The following is a 21206-nucleotide window of genomic DNA, read 5'->3' as shown; positions in this document are numbered from 1 at the left end:
TCTTCCAAACCTGTACGAGTTTCCTTCTCCTGGTGAACATAATATGTGACCCTGGACCACAAAACCAGTCATAAGGGTAAATTTTTGGAAATTGAGATTTATACATCATCTAAAAGCTGAATAAATAAGCTTTCCATTGATGTACGGTTTGTTAGGGCAATAGGACACTATTTGGCCGAGATACAACTATTTGAAAATTTGGAATCTGAGGGTGCAAAAAAAAAAAAAAAAAAAGACTAAAAATACTGAGATATTGAGAACTTTAAGGTGAATTAACAACACTTTTTTGTGTGTGTTTACAGAGCCGAGAGAGCTCAATGTGCAACAACTTGGTGTAAACACATGCAAATAGAAAAAGCACCAGCAAATTAAGAAAACATCTTAATCATTTGACACCACATATGCAGCAAATACTCACAAAACAATAAAATACAGAAAAGTGCTGCAAGTAGCACAGACCACAATGCTTACAAAAAGTAACCATGATTTTATTATAGTAAAAGTGAAGTAATCATGTTTTTTCTGGTGTATATTAATTACCATTTGTATAACCACAGTTGTTTTAATAGTAAAACCATGGTTTAATAGTAAGTCCATGGCAAATGTAAGCTATTTGCTGTCTGAAAATGCATTAAACAGCACAGAAATTTGTCAAAGCACTTGACAGGGCAAGCCATATTAAAATATATGCCTAAAGAGTTTGTTTAAAGCACTTAATGTAACATGAAGCATCCTCTTGTTTTGGGCAGTTTGGACTGTGCATTTTTCCTGCACTGCTCATACTGTCACCTCTGCTGTTTTTCAGATGTTTTATCCATTAAAATGAATTATTCACTGCTGTAAAATGACGTGACTGGCAGAGGTTGTCAATGCACAGCACAGAGACCAGATTAATTAATGAAATGAAAAGTCATTGTTGACTAGTTTCATTAATGATTATTAGCTGTTTGCTATCTGATGCCAGAAAATGTCTCAAGGTTACGTATGTAACCCTAGTTCCCCGAGGGAACGAGACGCTGCGTCGAACGCTTTGGGAACGCCTTCAGCGAGACCATGCTCTGAAACGTGTTTAATCAAACCAATGAATGGGCGCGATGTAACGGACGAGGTGACACGTGACCAGGAAGCTATAAAAGTGCGTGAGGTGGATACACCGGCAGCTTCTGGAGAATGAGGGAAGTGCTAGCAGGGATGCCGGAAGTATGGCAGGAGACGCAGCGTCTCGTTCCCTCTGGGAACTAAGGTTACATACATAACCTTGAGACTTTCCCCTTCAGGAACTCGATCTGTGTTGAACACTTTGGGAATGAGATGCCCATGCCGCCAAACTCTCAAAAGTCCCTGCGTAGTGTGTATGAACTTTCTTTTCATACGGCCAGGCTTCAACGCCGCTACGTTTCCGGGCGGACACTGGGTATGCTCTCCTTAGGGCACTGGGGAGAGACGGGCACCATATAATGAGGTGTAAACCGCTCTTCCCCAGCGGGGGCTACCCTCAGAAACCCTGGGCTTCTTTGTCGAAGACTTCTTAGCCAGAAGGACGGTCCTCAGATCGTCACTCCTTTCGCGAACCACATTCATGTGGGGGCGTGCGAGTCACAACGCTCACTTTCTGCAACTCTCTGTATGAGGAACGGGCACACGGTTGGGGCTGCTCCCGTCCCGCAGCCTCCTGAGATAGAGAGCGGAGAGGAAAGAATCGCTGAAACGCCGCCGCTTATTTACGAGCCTCCTGAAACCTGTCGGCAACGGAGTTGGCGGTGTCGCCAAACAGGCCAGAAGGCACAAGCGGGGCGCTGAGGAGGAAGACCCTGTCTTTCTCTTTTATATCTGACAGGGTCAACCAGAGATGCCTCTCCACGGCCACTAGGGCTGCCATAGACCACCCGATTGCTTTGGCTGTCTCCTTTGTGGCGCGGAGAGTAGGGTTGTAACGATATAACGGTATGACGTCTATTGCGGTTTGAACGTACACGGTTATCATACCGTAAACATTTGCATATCTACGGTTTTAAAAAAAGAATTATGAAAAAAAATATATAATAATCTCACCCACGCATATGCAATTTATTTCGGCTGCTTCACTCTGCTGAAATAACAGAGACAGAGATTGTATCTAATCTCCATCCCCCGCCGAAAAAAAGTTTAAATTTGCTGTATGGGAAAAAAAAACACAAACGTGGTGTTGTCCTTGAGGACGAATACAATTTTCAAAAAATGTGGATGCAAAGTGGCTGCAAAAGCAGGCAATACATCCAACATGTTCGCTCATATTCGCGGACATCATCCCTCCGTGCAGATAAAGGTATGTCGCATTTATAACACATTATAAGGCCGTATAATTTCCATGATGCAGAGGGAATGCCGGTGCAGTCGTGAACATGGGATTTACAGTATAACGTTAACAAGGTTGTCACTTAAAACGCGCAATCTGATGGATGGATAAATCAAAAGTAGATATGAGTGGCACCGTTTTATCTACTAAACATAAACATCAGCGGAGCTGCTCTGAGAGAAAACCAGTTTTAATTGAGAAAAAACATTGTCAAATACACTAAACTCAAAGGTCTGCTACAACCTGTCAAAATAAAAGTTCAATTTAACTTGAAGTCCTGACAGAAATGAATTAGCACTGTACAATGTACTTAAAAGTTATGACAACAATAATAATATTCTTTATAATAATTAATTTAAACATTATTTTTAAGGAATATCATGTTTGTCCATGTTTTAACTTAGAATACCTCTGTTGTGCAGCACTTTGCCAAAAATAAAAGTTGTTAAATTTTCATTTGATAACATTTTAAAACATTAATTAAAATGTTAACGTGTGATATAGATATACATAAGGCTTATGGCTTTATTTTGTAATTTTTTTCCTCAGAAAGGAGGCTTACTTTCATTAAAATGATTTCAAGTTTGTTGCAATAAAGGATTTGTTCACTCAAATAACTTGTTCTTATTCTTTTAAGATTCATTGTTACTGATAAGAATTATTGTTTAATATATACCGTGAAACCGTGATATTTTCTGAGACGATTATCATACCGTGAAAATCTCATACCGCTACAACCCTAGCGGAGAGACAAATCAGCGGTTCTTCTGAGTTCTTGAATATCGTCAGATTTTACTTCCCCGCCCTCATCCAGCTCTTTCAGCAGGTCTGCTTGGTAAGCTGAAAGCGTATGTAAGCAAGCACCAGCCTGACCTGCTGCCGTGTACCCTCTGCCCACCAGCGCTGATGTAGTACGAAGCGGCTTGGTGGTCAGCGCCGGAGCTTTAAGAGACGATGCCACACCGGGAGACAGATAGCTCGTGAGCGTCTGTTCAACCCGGGGCATCGCTCTCTATCTGCACTCATTTAGTCCCGAGACGTTACTATAATCAACAAGGGAGGGACTAAAGAGGCGGGCCGAATAACAATCTTCCCTACGATCTCGAAACCTCAGAATGGAGATCGGGGAAAAACGGCAAGCCCCGGCGTGGAGGGAGAGGCTTAGACTTCAAAAAACGCTCATCTAACTTGCTCTTGTAAGCTCCTCATACTGTGCAGACTGGGGTGGTTCATCGGCGCTCTCGCAATCGCCCTCCTCAGAGGATGGCAGTCTGAGCGCCGAGTGCTCTCCGTGGGCGGAAGAAACCGCTCCATCAGAGCGTGCTTCCCTCGAGAGCTGACTGAGCGTGCTTCGCCCCCAAGCAAACAACACAAAGGGCAGGGAGGAACACACAGCCTAAACTGCTGTTTACTTTTATCACACCCCTTATCAGACTTAGACTTAGCCTTTGGCATGGCTTTATTTTTTCTCACAGTGACAGACAACGGTAAATAGGACATACACATACACACAGAGCGCTTCGCTAAATGACAGAAGCTACCGGTGTATCCACCTCACGTGCTCTTATAGCTTCCTGGTCACGTGTCACCCCGTCCGTGACATCACGCCCATTCATTGGTTTGATTACACACATGTTTCAGAGTATGGACTCGCTGGAGGCGTTCCCAAAGCGTTCGACGCAGCTCGAATTCCTGAAGGGGAACATTATTTTTGCGGTTGCATTCAGCAACGTCAGTAGCACAGAAATCACACATTTTGCACATAGTGACACACCTTTAAAATAATGGCATTGCATGCACAGGAAACTTCTGATCTGATCCAAAACAAACTCATAACGTTTAAACTTACATTTTTGGATATAAGCTGAAATGTATATGGGCATATACAATATGGATTTTCGGACAGAAAGAGCACTAAACGTAAAAGTATTTATGTATGCACTTTATAAATGTATAAATTTAAATAAATGTAAAAAATAAAATAATAGATAAATGTACCGTGACAATAATTTTAGTTTCAAAATAATATTACATGTAAATATTTCTTTCAAATTAGTTAAAGCAATGTAATGGAATTGAACATATTTAATTGCCATTAATTACATGCAATAAAATCAACTGACAGACTAAATATTTTATTAATCTTTGTAAACATTAGTAAATTTTTGAAAGCCATTCATACCCATATACAATTCAATACATTAATAATGTGCCTATTTTAGGGTCTATACCAGAGGTGCCCAAATACTAATTAAAAAAAAAAATGTACAGTGAGAATTTTAGTTTAATATAATACTATATATGCTATTAGGGGTGTAACGATACACATATTCGTATTAATAATAATAATAATAATAATAATAATAATTGTCAGCAGCCATATCACCCTGTAGCCCAAGACTGGTTGCCTACTGAAGCTAAGCAGGGTTGAGCCTGGTCAGTACCTGGATGGGAGACCTCCTGGGAAAACTAGGTTGCTGCTGGAAGAGGTGTTAGTGAGGCCAGCAGGGGGTGCTCACCCTGCGGTCTGGGTGGGTCCTAGCGCCCCAGTATAGTGATGGGGACACTATACTGTAAAAAGCACCGTCCTTCGGATGAGATGTTAAACCGAGGTCCTGACTCTCTGTGGTCATAAAAAATCCCAGGATGTCCTTTGAAAAAGAGTAGGGGTGTAACCCCGGCATCCTGGCCAAATTTGCCCACTGGCCTCTGACCATCATGGTCTCCTAACCATCCCCATATCTACTGATTGGCTTCATCACTGTCTCCTCTCCACCATTAAGCTGGTGTGTGGTGGGCGTTCTGGCGCACTATGGCTGTCGTCGCATCATCCAGGTGGATGCTGCACATTGGTGGTGGACGAGGACGAGGAGATACCACCCTTACTATGTAAAGCGCTTTGAGTGCCTAGAAAAGCGCTATATAAATGTAACAAATTATTATTATTATTATTATAGTGTACGGGCACGCGCTGCGAAAGGCCCCACGATTACCTCCTCTTGCTGGGGTGTGTCGAAAGACGATGATTTTGTTTCTACGATAGCAGAGATGTTGTCAAAAACATCAGTTATTGACAATATTAGGAGGATTTGGCATTTCCAATTAATGTAGGCCTGTTGCATTCTTATTTTTATTAGGTCTATTATTTTTATGAAGTTACTTTTATTATTCAATTAAAATTACAATTAATTTGCCCCGCAACAATTTGCATTAGTTGCATTAAGGTGTTGATAACTAATTTTCTCTCTTCTTTAAGCTAGTTCAATATTGGCAGCATCAACTCTACACCCTGTATTGAGCAGCTGAAGTGCTAATATAGCATGCTAACACACAGTCGATGACTCACATGCAAACTGGAGGCTTGCTCTTCTGCTAAGAATTGCTCCCTGTGGGTTGAAGGCAGTGCACTGGTATATTCCTCCATCCTGGGCTCGGTCCAGACTCCTAATGACCAAATTTCCTCCAGATAGCCGCCGACGGGAATCGGTACTGAGATTAATCAAAGTGCTGTTCAGAGACCACCTACAAACACACAAACAGACAGATGATAGCGCACTCAGCTCAATGTGTTGTGATAACTGCTGATTTTGAATGATTTTTCGTGATAACCTTTGAAATTGATTTTGTTTTGGATGTAAAAATGTCACGTGGAATATCAATGAATCATTACAAAGCGGATTCAGATTGGTATTAAACTTCATCCCTGATTCATTTCAATAAGAAATATTTCAAAATCCGAACAGACTGATGGCCTATGAAAATGTTGTGAAGAAAAGCTACATTTTTCTCATCGAACGTCCAGTTTCACTTGGAAAGGGATCATATTATACAGGTACAATTGTTTACAAATTGCAATTCATGTTGAGTTTTTATGCTGAAAGATTTCCAGCAGCTCTTTTTGCTGTCCTTTTCATTGTGCAATGATTAGCGCCGGAGAGTCTCATCAATTCCACTTTTTCACACCTCATCTACGACCATTAAGACCCAAGACCCGAGCCCACCTGTGGCCTTAACTACTAGCATGCAATTCAGAGGCCAGCCCGCTAATGTGGACAGATTTTCAAAGGGCGCAAGATCATTTAAGGATCCTGAGGCCTCACTAGTCATTCACTCTGACAGGGCCTCAGCTGGGTTGAACTCCCATAGTTTAACTGTGTGTCTGCACACTCCAGGAACAGATGCTGTGTGTGCTAATTTACTAGTGTGAGCAGTGGATGCAAATAAGCTAATGGAGGTGTAAATACAAAAACAATCTTATAGAGCCATGATCAAGGCCCCCTATTGTCCAAAACAATATACAAAGGCTCTATGACTTCTCCAGTTGTTCACAATTTACCAGACAAGGATTAAGCATAAGGATTTTTGCTAAAGGTCCTTGCACACTGAATCTGCATTTTTTTGGTTTTCTCATATTCATCATCCTTTCCTATCAAAATGCTTGCTATGGATGTGAAAACGCAGAAAATCGAACCTGGTTAGATTTTCTTTATGACGGAGGAAAGTTTTGGAAGCAATGTGTAAACTTGATTGACAACATGAGGTCGTATTTATTTTTTAACGTGCGACAATTTCGGACTCAGTGTGCAAAAACCTTAACACTTTACCAATTCTTTTTTTTTACTCAATTTCTATTATATTTTTAATATATTCATTAAAAAAAAATTAATTTAATCAATTTACATGACTTTTCCAAAAAAAAAAAAATAATTCCAAGACTGTAGGAAAACTGAAATTAAATAAAATAATAAACGTCTCGATTTTTAGTTGCTTTGGCTTATTTTGTTTTGTAATGCAAAATCATCTTGAGGGCCCTTGAAAGTTTGCTGAGGCCTAGTGGGTCCTGGTCCATTTTTATTTATTCTATATATACAGTATATATTTTTAAAATTAATATATGTATAATTATTTGTATTTTTTAATTATGCAAATAATTAAAGTATATAATAATAATGACAATAATAAATACTATATAATACAAATTAAAATAACAACAACAACCAGGGCCGGCGCAAGCTTAACTGCCGCTCTAGGCAAAGCCCTGCCGTGCCGTGCCGCCCCCACTTCACTCTCATAATTACATACGATTTTAAAGATGCATGTGAAAGACTGGAGAATTTGTTTATTGATACAACTGCATTAAAATAAAAGCAGTTTTCAAAAGGCATGTTTTTGGATTGTTAATTTTTTTCCTCTACTTCAACGTAAAAAAAAAAAAATCATAATGGTAACACTTTATTTTAGGGTCTCTTAACTAGTTGCTTATTAGCATGCATATTACTAGAATATTAGCCATTTATTAGTAGTAATTAAGCACATATTAATGCCTTATTCTACATGACCTTATTCTACATCCCTAATCCTACCCAATTCATAAACATAACAACTATACTAACTATTAATAAGCAGCAAATTAGGAATTTATTGAGGGAAAAGTCGTAGTTAATAGTGAATAAGTGAAAGTGAAAGTGAAGTGACATACGGCCAAGTATGGTGACCCATACTCGGAATTCGTGCTCTGCATTTATCCCATCCAAAGTGTGTGATTCACAGCAGTGAACACACACACACCGTGAACACACACCCGGAGCAGTGGGCAGCCATTTATGCTGCGGCGCCCGGGGAGCAGTTGGGGGTTCGGTGCCTTGCTCAAGGGCACCTCAGTCATGGTATTGAGAGTGGAGAGAGCGTTCCCTATTGTAAAAACTCTATAAGTGTTCCCTATTCTAAAGTGTTACCATAATAATAATAAAATAATAATAAATAAATAACCACTAGTATAGCTGCAAATGCAAATTAAGTGTACAAGCCTGAAGTGGCCATGGGAAGATTTGGGAGAATTCCTGGTGAGCAGCGCAAAACAGCTGGTGTGCACAGCTATTCATAGTCAGGGCTTAATCTGAACAAACCCGGTCCGGATCCGGCACCTCCGAATTCCGATCATCTCATTTGGCGGATACCCTTCCTCCAATGAAAGACGTACATGTCAGGGTTATTATAGTTTTGCATTTTTAAATTTGTTTTTATTTTAATATCGCTTTCAACTTTCGCTATAAATTTCAGTTTTGTTTTTATTTTTTAATAATTTGGTTAATTTTAGTTTAGTTTTTATTTTGTGAACAGTTTTCTAGCCTATAGTTTTTATACAGTTTAGTTTCCGTTTTAATTTTAGTTTTAGTAATTAAAGTTTAGCAGAATTAACAGAACACTTCCAGAGCGTTCTTAACTTTATAGAAAAATGTTGCAATAAAGTAACCGTGATTTTTAGTTTAAGTGCACACTATAAAAGCAACTGATGTAAGCTGGTAGTCACTTAAGTGGGTCAACCAAGTGATTGCGTGAATGATCCCTTACTCTCCATCCTTTGAAAGAATGGATGAAACGCATTTGTCCGTGTGTCTCTCCGTCTCGAATCGCGCTCACGGAAAGCGCTCGAGAAACAGTATCTCTTCCGCGGCTCGGTACGCTTTCAACTCGTTTTTTTTTTGTCTCGAGCAAGAGACTGTACGACATTCACTACATGATTTGACTGATTTTTTTACGTAGAGAGGGTGACAGCGCACTGCATTAAAATAAATGATAACTCATGTTTTCATAACCGCTGACCAAATTCAAAAATGAAACTAAAACATCTTTGAGAGCAAGGGGGCCCCATGGTGTTTCGGGGGCCCTATGCAGCTTGCCTGTAAAGGCATCTCTCTCACTGACTACTTCGTCCCGATCAGATTCAAAATGGTCAAAACATGATCTACATATATGCTCTACATTTTTTCTGATCCTTCCTTTTATGCCGATCGTCTTGTATTCGGACCCACAAGAACCAGAAGTCCCGTAACTCATTCAGGACATGCGCTAGGGTTTTCCTTACCGTAATATACCTAGAACACGGATTGCCGTAAAAACTTGTCTTTGGCGGGGAAGCGTTGCCTCTTAATTGACGGGGAAAGTTAATGGCCGGGAAAGAGTTAATAATTCATATTCCACATGCACAAAACAGTGTTGCATATTTCCATTATTTCTCTTCACTTCCATACTAAGGCAGAAAACAACAACAACAACAACTAATATTCAGATGAAAATGTTAATAGTTCATATTTAAAAAAAATCAAGCTTTTTCCCCTTCAAATTTGTTTTGTCTTCCAAACTGTTTTTTTCTCCATGGGAACAAAAAGCACAGTTTACTGACAAGGAAGGCCATGATCTGGTTTTATACACCCACGCTGTGAAATTCACAAATTTATTCTTATGAATCCACATCAGCTGTCAAGTATGCCTTTAGTGAATGACACAACAGGTTAGCCATACATCCATAAAAGAGCAAATATGATGGAATATCACTTGACTCAATACATTGGTTCCAGTCACAGCTTCTTACCATTTTCACCCATGTATATTTATTGTCTTTTCTTTTCAGCATGTTTATCTCTGAGAGCAGCTGTATATGTCATGAACATAGCAGGGATCAGGATAAGGGCCAAGAATAAAATGCTCTTGACATCTCAGAATGTAATAGCTTTCTCGCTCCGCTCAAATCATCGCTGCTTCTAATGTGAGGTCTTTCGCGAGCAATGCAAATAAGAGCTGTTCGACGTCAATAAGCGGTTTTCTGTTGGGTAAAAATAGTAAGTGAGGCAAGTGAGGCCTGATCAAGGGCACTTGACACACAGCGACAAATAGGTGACACATCCGCGCAGGCTGCGATAGCAGGAGAAAACAGAGATCGAGTGAAGGGAGCTGTGAAGTGGGGTTACGTTTGCCTCAGGGCTTTTCTGGAAAGTGCAGAGTCTCCAGTGTGGCTAAGGCTGAACTGGAGTCGACCCTGCTGTTCATATCAATTTTGTATGGGGGGGGCGGCATCATTGATATGACTGCTGGTGTGGGATCCAAAGCACCAGGCTCATCTGCTCATCTCTCTGCTCTCCTCATGGTGCTCAGACCTTCAACACCTGTGGACCGCCCTAGAGACCAGTCTCTGGCTGTGGCAGCCAGCGTATGCTCCAGGGGAGCAATCTCTACTTTCACAAAACACACACACACACACTCATGGGCCAGCAATGCAGGCCAGACACTCTCAATGCTTCAAAATGGTTTCTAAGAAAAAACAAAACAAGAATACATAAAAATGAACTGCATTTGTTTTGCAACTTAATGCTATTGCAACAGAAATTCAATTTTTAAAGTTGTGGTTGATTGCAATTTCACTTTTTTAACGTTAGTGTGTAATGTTGCTGTTTGAGAATAAATAATATTTGCAAAGTTACGAAGCTGAAAGTTCAATGCAAATAAAGATATCATATTTTCAATTCTGGTAGTTTAATGCCTACAAAAACGGCTCATAGGGACTACAACGAGTTCCCGGGTCCGTTACGTCAAGAATCCAGATAAATCCCGCCCCCGGGAACACGCAGCAAAGGGGGCGAGGCCATGCTGCGCTGCTTTAGAGAAGAGGAAGAGAAAACTAGGGATGCACGAAAAAAATCTATTCATATATGAATCGCGATTCTGTCTTCTAACGATTCTAATGAATTCACAAGTTTCAAAATCAGTGTTCTAAAGCAGCGGTTCTTAATATTGTTCCTCACATCCCCTGCTCTGCACACACTCTGCATCTCCCTCTCTCTCTCTCTTTCTCTCTCTCTCAGATCATCAGCTCAGTGAATACACTTATTTTCACATACTGTAACTTTGAGAAGCGTTATACATGGACGCGTGTGCGGTTGCCGTACTGTATTAAAGCTTTAATCAGAATAAAACCGTATATTAAAAGCTAACAGAAGCAGTAGCATTTACAAATAACAGCGTATGTAAAATTATGAGAAAAGTGTATTCAATAAGTGTATTCAAGACGCATTAAGACCCATTCACACCAATAAAAATAACTGTAATGATAGGCCGATATGACCAAACTCTCATTTCACGATAAGATAAATGCATTTTGCAATAAGAATATATATAATCACAAAATAGTTATTTGGGATTTTATTTTTGTTATTAAAAATGAGAACAAAGTAGTAAATTACAGACAATAGGACAAATATAATAGAACAAAGATACAAGGTTTTTCAGGTACAGAAGGTTTAACATTATAAGAAATATTACAGAAATTGAAAGTCAAATGTAAAAATAAAACACTGCATAGTTTTCACTGTATGAAATTGAACAATTCTTAATAGAGAAAAAAATTATTCAGTCAAGAGCAGTGAGCGATTTTCTGTTATGCTGTTTGATTAACATTAATGACAATGGCGGCAACGGATATATTAGGGTGCTGTCACTTTAAGCAAGTCAACACTTTGCTAGAGACTTTAATTCATTGTTACAATTTATATAATCATACTGCCTTAATAACTATTAGCGTCCACACTGATGGATGATAACTTTGTATTTAATATAAACGCATGCTGCAGTTATGTTGTCTGCAGCATTAAATGCTTGAAAATCTGATTGGCTATCAATGTTTGTTATTCAGCTGTTCTGAAAGATATTTTTAAGATATTATCGATGGATTTCTATGGTATTGCCATGCCGTGGTTGCAGCAGATGAAATAAAAATTTGGATTTAAGTCCAGCAGTACTTTGGTCACACTTTAGGTCCAGTTCTCACTATTAATGAACTATTAACTACAGCGTTTACCTCAATAAACTCCTAATTACTGCTCATTTATAGTTAGTAAGGTAGTTGTTAAGTTTAGGTATTGGGTAGGATTATGTATGTAGAATACTGTCATGCAGAATATGTGCTTTATATGTACTAATAAATAGCTAATATGCTAGTAATATGCATGCTAATACTGTAAGTAACTTGAAAGTGAGAATTGGCCCCTATACTGAAGTGTTACCAGTACTTTTATTATAAAGAAACAAAACACTCTAGGAGAATTTCTTCCAAAAACAGAACAGAACAACCAGGAAAGCAACGACGAGAACAGACCAAGAACTGAACAAAACATGGGGTTTAAATACAACCCAAACCAATCAAAGAAATAAACATCAGGTGTAAACTAATCAATGAGCAACCAAGGAAAAAAAAACTAGAAAAAAAGGAAGCATACAAAACCACAAAACAGAACAGATGTGGACTTCCCTATTCTCACAGAAATTATAATAATTAAAACTTTAGAAAAAAAAAAAAAAGTTATTGTCTTGAACGGGCCTTAACAGACCTACAGTACAGTGGATAATATAGAATTACTACATAAATTGTGACTTGTTGTTTTAGCTTTAAGTATGGATTTGGAATCCAAATTGCAACCCATCCTAATAAACTGACTTCACAGCTGTTCATAAGTGGATGCATATCAGAAGTTTTGTTTGTATCTAGTTTAGCAATTTCACTTGAATAATTTGTGGTCACAAATAAGCAATATAAAATAGGGTGCATGGTTGTGTGCAAGTGAAAACATTGTTGTCACTTTCTATCACCAACGAACCACAAGGAACACCCAGCAAAATATTCCAGCACCATTGCAGATCATCACAAGCACTAACAAAAACATGTAAAAATTCTCCTCAACAACTAAATATGCTTCCTCTTTATTTGAAACATTACTGCCATAAGCCACTTCACAAAATAGAGTGAAAAGTGAAAAACAATTTTTGACAGTAAATGGCACCTATGCTGTTTGGCTGAAATTATGGCTCCTCTAATCCAAATACATCATGGAGACTGTCCAAACTATGCAATATATATTTTTAGCAAGCTATATCACCTAGCCCTATTATTCACAAAATGTAATAAGTCTGCCAAAATGGTGCACAAGGACTTTTGTTCTTCATGCTTGAAGTCAAAACCATCACTTGGTCTTTATTGCAGCATTTAGCTGTATTTGTATTCAAAAAAGATGCATCTATTAAGGAAACTAATTTCTTATGCAAGCTGCAGCAGGACAGGAGTTTGGGATTTCTAATATAACTTTGAAAGACTGGATATTTTGAATTCAGGGTTTGATGTATTCTTTCAAGCAATTACCTTGTCGTTTGAACAAATCATTTTAGCACACGCTTCGTTTAAGCTCTGCAGACTTCAAAAATATATTTTTGTCTGCAATCACACTTCACTGAAGAATTTATACGGATTAAATCAAGTCTTTTTGGCAATTCATCCTTGATATCTCATGCTGCCAGTAAGCACTGGAATTTGATAAAGTTTGTCAAATCCTTATTCTTTGGAGTTTCTTCGTCAATATTTTTTTGCCTGGGTGTCAGGAAACTTGGGTGGTAAAAATCATATTTTGACAGTTAGGGGAGCAAGTGCTGCAATGTTCAAGAACGGGCCGGTGAGATAGTGCAAGAGTAATTTAAAAGTGCATCTACCTTCAGTTTTTATGAACCTCACAGTTGTAGCCGGCAATTTATTCTAGAGAGCTGACAACTCAGCTTCCCTGCTCAATAGCAGGAAGGAGCTAGAGAAGAAGCACTTCAGCCCTATTTGCACATCAAGAGAGGTGTGCAGGTTAAGGCTCAGGCACCGCTCTGCGTGATGTGCGGCACAGCAAGAGAAAGAGCAAAAAGATGATTAGAAGAAAATGAGGAACGCACAGGCCTGTAAAGTAAGGGTACAGTAAGGCTAAACATCACCCATGCGCCTTCAATCGGGGAGGAAATCTGTTCCTTAAGTGAGATGAGTACAGCAACCACTCTGGATGGTGATTAAAGATTTGTGTCTTTAGAATGTCTGTGTCTAACTTCCTGTTAACACCTAAGATGTGTTTTGGTAGATTGGATCATGTGTAGACATAGGAGAGACATTTCCATATACTCCTGACTTTTTCATCCATCTCTTTTGTCCACTTTCGACCACTTACCTGATTTCTTTGAGGGGAGGGTGTATATGGGATTTTTCAGATCAATCAGTCTAATATTGTGAAATAAGCTTGCACAATTTACTTATGAATGTAAAAGGAGACAACGGAAAATGATACTGAGAGCAGCAGCTTTTGTTTCTGCTCTGATAGCTGCAAAAAAAACTACGCCGGGTAATCAGGAATGGTAAGAGAACATTGTGCTTTTTGTAACCCAGGCTCATTGGAAATACATGCTTGTGGTAATGTTTCTGCAACACCGATATTTTGTACCTATGTTTCACGGCAGTTCAACACACATTCAATACGTGGCTGTGGCCATGTTTTTATTACGTTGGTACAGGAATGCATTGCTGCGTTTTACGTTAATTAGTTAAACCCACCTACACCAAACCCAACCTTAAACCTACCTGATAGTGTTAATGAAAGCAAAAGTGATATAAATGTATCAGTTTTCTAATCTCGCAGCATGTTAAAATCGTTTTGAAGTCATAATATTGTGCAAGGATTTGTGTGAAATTTAGGCTATTTTAGTCGAAACTCTGGGTAGGCTTTTAACATTTCAAATCAAACATAAGATTTCAGCTGGCAAAGTTTAAATCTCGTCTGGCTAGCACGCTTCAACAACACATCCCATAATGTTTAAGAATTAGATCAGTAGGCAGAGAGGCAGCACTCTTTTGTGCCTGTTGAAATGCATTTGACCTCATTAATGTTTATGAAAGCAATACAGTCAAATGCTTTTTAGAAATGGTCGAATGTGGACAAGCTCAAAATGTTTCAGACCCCATTTACAACTGTATTTAGCATTGTCATCTTGTGATCGACAAAAACACAACCTAATGCAAGGTGTAAACAGGGTCTAAGTCCAAATAACTCGCTGTATATGTCATACACAGCAATCTGCAGTGAGAAAAAGATATGAGGTCAATGATTTTCAATGAGAGTTGCTGTTTTCTGGTGACATAAGTGATTGGCTGCAATTCAACAATGCTAAAATGTTTCACTTTATGCAAATGAATTGTGAGCAAAAGGAACAAAGACAGTGGAGATCATGTGATCCATCTCCTGCGAGATTCGGAATGTGAATAGTAAAGAATTGAATGATTTTGATTCCTCTTAACGATTCCATTTCCTTAACAGTTTCATTTCGTACTTTAAAAGGAATAAAGGGAAATAAAAAAAAGCAAATTTCTTGAAGAAAGAAATGCTTTCAATAATTATTAAAAACTACTTCTTCTTTTTAAACTAACAATACATCTAATTTTTGAGATTTTATACAGACCACCAACATTATTAACACCAAGTCCTAACAGGACACTTGACGCCACAAGATGTGATAAAAATCCTAATCAGCCAAGTTGGCTATATACGTGACAAGCACCAGGAGATTCTGTTTCTGGAATGCTTTCTATTTCTGCAACATCACGGCTGACAGCTGATTGCATTTTATGTAATATTAAATTCATTTAATTTTAATATCATTGTGCATAACTTTTATAGCCATAAAGAACGTAACAAATCATAGTTTACCACATATCTTGAAAATAAATTAAGAACATTTTAGGAAATAATGTATCAGTCACTGTGTGCGTTTTGAATTTTTATTAATTTAATAATTTACTTCCATTTCGTTGCGAGTGTGAGACAGAAGTGCACTTGCAGAGAGCCCACCCACACTCTCTTCTGACTGGCTCTGATTAGTGATTGATTTTGTTGCATCCTGTAACCGTGTCGTGTCTGGTATGGACAGAAAATTGTTTGTCGCTGGAATCTTATTGCATCGTGTCTGGTTTTGAAGAGAGAGTAATGCCTACTAGCGAAGAACAGTACAGCAACCAGGTGACCTCAAAAACACTGTCAGTGTTGAGAAGGGCATAAGAAATTCTCTAAGCGAAAAAAAAAAAAATTCTGATCAGCTATTTTCAGACATTCTGAAACAGACTGCAAACAGTAATAATATTTCAACCCAGTATTCAAAACACACTTTTGAATAAAAAATGTACACATTGCATTTGAGAGATCTAGCTTGGTTTAAATTGCATGATGCATGGCACATAACATGCGCCACATGTTTAATTGATGTGCATGTGTCAATGCATTCATTGAGCCCTGCCAGCGTGAATCCGGTATAAATATTGCAGTTTTATGGCGCTTCTGTTGAGATGGAGCCCAGGAAGACACTATGAGGTACAGCCTCGAGATGTGAAATCCATAATCCATTAAATTACAGGAACATTCCTGATTAACCATTGCCATCAGATAATGCAGATGTCACAATGTGACACACTGCGCCCGGCATATATCTAATCTGAACATACAGCAAAAAATAATGGACTGTTGAGACATACCCAAAAGAAAGATCATTTTGTTGTCACGGTTAACTCTCCCCATTGCGAGGGAGTGAAAGTTGTGAATTCTGTACATCTTGGTCATTAAATTCTAATAATATCATACAGTACTTCATGAATAAACATAACATCATGCATGATTGGTGTTGCAGAATCATTCAAATTACTGAGAGGAAGAAAAATGTCTCAAAACTTTGTGAGCTGCCTACATAGGCAGCATTAAGTCATCAAAATGACAGAGCAGTGGGTGGAAACTTGCAGATTAAGGGGCAGTAATATTATAATGCGATCCCTTTGCCACATCACCAAGGGAGCGAAATCAGACGCGCTCATTTTTTTCAGAAGCTTGCAGAAAAAGGCTAACTAAAACAAAGTTACTGGGTTAACCTTTTTCACGTTTCCTTGGTTGGTAGATGCACTGGGGACCTGATTATAGCACTTAAAACCTGGAAAAGTCAGATTTTCATGATATGTCACCTTTAAATGCTAATGAGCTCTGCTGACCCCGCCCCTCTCTTCCATGGGGTGGCGAGCAGACTGTAAACTACAGCCGCAAAATTGGTTAACTAGCACGTTATTAGGAAAGGCGATTTGCAAAGATTCATAAAACACCCTTATACTCACTTCTTCTGTAGGTGAGGCTGGATCACGAATGATTTGTGTGAACATAGACACATTTATGTAGATCGGGATCGGCGCATTCCCTTCAAAGCGAAAGTAACGTTAATCCTCTGCGTCTTCAGCGGCTCAGATGTCAGGAGTAAATGACGACTGCTATGTTCATTATTACATCCAACAACAGAACACCTCAATCGCTTAATCGGAGACATCTTGTCTTCCCCTCCACCGGAGTCGACACAATGGCGGACAGCTCTCAGCTCACTCAGGGCGGGTCTAAGGTAAGACGGCCTTGTCAATCAGCTATGGTGGGAGCGGCCTGTGCAGAACTACGTCATTCAAACAGGAATCTCAGAACAGCCCAATTTGAGAAAGGGGATTTTAAAATAGGGATTTAAAAAAAAAAACACTGGGTGGATTTTTTTTATCATAGGATGGATGTGTACATCCAACAATGTTCAAACAACTTGAAAAGTGAATTTTGCATCCGATGACCCCTTAAAGAAGCTCACTAGATTAAAGAGAGAGAAAAATAGAAGCAGAAAATGCAGTTGTACCTGTACTGAGGGGAAGGAATGCCCTTTGCGTCACAGGTCAGTGTAGCCTCTTCCTCCAGTGAGCCCACTGTCAGATCACTAGGCTCCATTCGCCATTTCGGCCCATTGAAAGACTTATAATCCACACACTCTGAGAACAAATAACAGAATGCAATTACATATTTGTATCTTAATGCACAGTGTCATTTTTTCAATATTAAAATACCTTTTCATATTAATGGAACAGTTCACCAAATAAAGAGCAGACGCATACCTGTTCTTTTCCTAAGGAGAGACAATTAAATGTAAGCCATACTGTAGGTTTGTTCCTTCCAAAGATGTAAACGCTACAGCTTTGTGGCGCTATTAAACCATTGATCTGTTTGTTTGAGTATCCAAAGCTGCCAGAGACAGTGACACTGACTCAGCCAATGCTGTTAGTTTAGCGGTGGGAATAATGCCTGACTAATTTGTTCGAACCAAAGGCTGATGGGTTTAAAGTCACCATGAATTCAAGATTGACTATTCATATTGTTATGGAAAATTACAGGGTTTATTATAAATGATTTATCTTGGTATGCATTATTATTTTAAATTTTTTTCATAACATTTAATCAAAAACTTCCTGTCCTCCTCTCTTCTCTGATGACAAGTGCACCATTAAGAGGATGACAACGATCCAATCAATTCCCAATGGACAAAATCAAGCCCCATTTTTATCTCATTCAAAATAGATGATAATAGATAATAATAGTTGATTAGCAAAAGAAAAGAAACCTGTTTGCAATTAATAATTTTTGCAATTCATTTATGTCACGCTTACTCTAGTAAAAAACTAAAATGACACACTTCAGCTTTAAATTCAGCTTATTTGATTTTAACAAAAGAAAATTCAATAACACTTTATAATAGGCAATAGGCAAGAGTTTTCCCTCAATAAACTCCTAATTTGCTTCTTATTAATAGTTATAAGGAAGCTGTTATGTTAAGGTATTGTGTCAGGTTAAAATATGCCTATAAGTACTAATAAACAGCCAATATGCTAGTAATATGCTTGCTAATAAGCAACTAGTTAATAGTGAGAATTGGACCTTAAAATAAAGTGTTACTGAAAATTCTACTTGGTATGGTGTTAAAGGCATAGTTCATCTGAACATGAACATTCTGTCATCATTTGCTATGGAACATAAAAGACGATATTTCACAAAACATCACAGTGGCTTTTTATGCATACAATAGAAGTCAACCAAAACAGTTTGTTTACCAACATTCTTCAAATGATCTTCTTTTGTTTTCTGAAGTGGAAAGTCATACAGATTTGGGACAACATGAGGGTGAGCAACAGGTTTTCCATTTTGTGTGAACTACTCCTTTAAGAATTTTTAAAAAACAAGTTTGAGGGTAAATAAATATTCTGCAGATGACAGAAGCTGCGCAGTAACATGCATGCATAAAGAGTGCAGAAATGCGGACCATATGTGGTGAGATCACACCAGGTGTGTGGGTTCTAATCAAGTGCTATGCTCGCATCACTCAACTTCTGCTTAAGATGTTATCAAAGTGGAAAATGCACAGGAATCTTCACATTTAAGTGTGACATTTGTTCAGAAAATGGGAACTAAGGTGCTCTCATATGACATTTACATTGTGCACATTGTGTCTTTCTATTTTTTATCCTCTCCTCAACTCACTGAAATACAATGTCTCTATTCAGTTATATGTTACTTTAACTCAAAATGACAATTCTGTCCAATGACTTTCTTTTTTTTTTCTACAGAAGACAAAAGAAAACATTTCAAAGAATATGTTGGCAATTTAAATAAACTTGGACTGAAGTTTTTGAGCTTTAAACGGACCACAAAAAGAGAAAAAAATACTAACTTGTGTTTGAGGAACAGGCTGAATACGGTTATATATATGCATGTGTGTGTGTGTACAAAAGAGACTCTAAAATTCTTAGAGAGCACAAAAGACTGTAAAACTGTCATTACTGTCATTGCTTCTCTCATTGCACAAGCCAATTATGAGCTGTCATCAGATGACTGATGATCTCTTTTTAAATATTTTTTCTATTAATTAAAACTAAAGAGTATTTTTTTTTTTTAAATGGATGTCCCAACTGGGATACAGGATTTGCAATTTTCAGAGAGTTCAATTAAATATTCATGCAATATTTTGGTGAGTTAATATAATTTTGTAATATCGATATATCAATTGCAGGTCCCTAAATCGAATCAAATCACAATCAGCATGTTTTGATCAAATATCATATTGCTTGCTGGAGTTTTTTTCCCCAGAGAATCTGTTTTAGATGGTATCATGATAAAACATCCACTTTGCACCCCTAATAAAACAAATACATTTTTGAGTTGGATTTTTTTTTTTTAAGAATCGGAATCAGAATTCACAAAACCTGAATGATTCATTCACAAATCAAACTGGTCCTCGAGTTCAGCTCACAGATTTCAATCTGTTCCTCACTCAAAGCTATCGTATGGCTTCAGAAGACCTCAAATACAGCACACATGTTGTACAGACCACTTTTATGGTGCATCCTGTTTGAAGCTTGAAAGCCTCAGCGGGGATTCATGGAAAAGAGCAATCAGTAAAAATACTCAAAATATCTTCTTTTGTGCTTTTGGGAAAGAAAGTCACAGATTTGGATCGACACAAGGGGGAGTAAATGATGACAGAAGCATCATTTTTAGGTGAACTATCCCTTTAAGAGCTGTATATTCTCAGTGAATTCTTATTCACAGAAATAACATCTGTATAGGAAGTGGAGCCATAAACTGTGACATACAAGTTCAATTTCCTTGGAGGACACATTATATCGAAGCCTCCAAAAGCTTCTATGACACAACACAATTCATTTTCAAAATGACTGCACAGCTTAATTGAAAGCCCCTCCACCACATCCAAAACACGTCCTGTTCCTGTAAGCCTGATTCTGTGCGTCAGGGTCTATTACTGTCTTCCGCTCATAATCAAGATATGGGCTGATAGCAACAAATGCTGCAATAACAACAACCAGGTTGACCACATACACATAATGCTTCACTGAACAAGAGGACCCTTTTTTTGGGGAGCACTTGTTATTTATATACTGTCAGATTTCTCTTTTTTAACTCCGAGCTTCAGAACATTGTTACAGTCTACCTAAGAAAAGATTAAGTTAAAGTTGATAGAGACATAGTTGTGAATACATCACAAGAGCCACAGAGGGAAGGAATTACCAATTCATTTTACCTGCAAGACACTCCATGATTGATAGGAGCAAAAACTGTTTCCATAGTAACGTCATCTTCAGCTGCCAGGGGCGAGTGTTACTTGAATCCAGTGCGCCGTGAATGAACGGCTGCTCTCTCTCTCTCTAGAGAGAGAAAACCACCTGACCTGTTGAGGAACAAATTATGAGAAATTAGAAATACTTTGTTATAGGTAGTCCAGTCTATTTTTCTCAATTAACTCTAAAAATGAGTTTTTATGCAAAAGAAAGCCATGGGGTAATGTGCGGTGGCTGCTGTGTGCTTACAATACACATTATGGGGTGAAATTATCACAGCGC

At 38.3% G+C, this 21206-nt stretch overlaps 1 protein-coding gene across 1 annotated transcript in view; it reads right to left on the bottom strand.

Annotated features, from left to right (window-relative positions):
- The window catches only part of cntn3a.2 (contactin 3a, tandem duplicate 2), a gene marked incomplete at both ends in the record, with an annotated part of 59739 nt that extends 38797 nt beyond the window's left edge, over nt 1–20942 (bottom strand). Inside the window, 3 exons of the mRNA XM_079402155.1 lie at nt 5682–5857; nt 17660–17789; nt 20888–20942. Coding sequence (XP_079258281.1) covers nt 5682–5857; nt 17660–17789; nt 20888–20942 — 361 coding nt within the window. The remainder of the gene's footprint in view (nt 1–5681; nt 5858–17659; nt 17790–20887) is intronic.
- Between the last annotated feature and the right edge of the window lie 264 nt (nt 20943–21206).

The sequence above is a fragment of the Barbus barbus genome (genome assembly GCF_936440315.1).
Source record: "Barbus barbus genome assembly, chromosome: 41".
Classification (NCBI taxonomy): Eukaryota; Metazoa; Chordata; class Actinopteri; order Cypriniformes; family Cyprinidae; genus Barbus; species Barbus barbus.
This window is presented reverse-complemented; position numbering and strand designations above follow the sequence as displayed.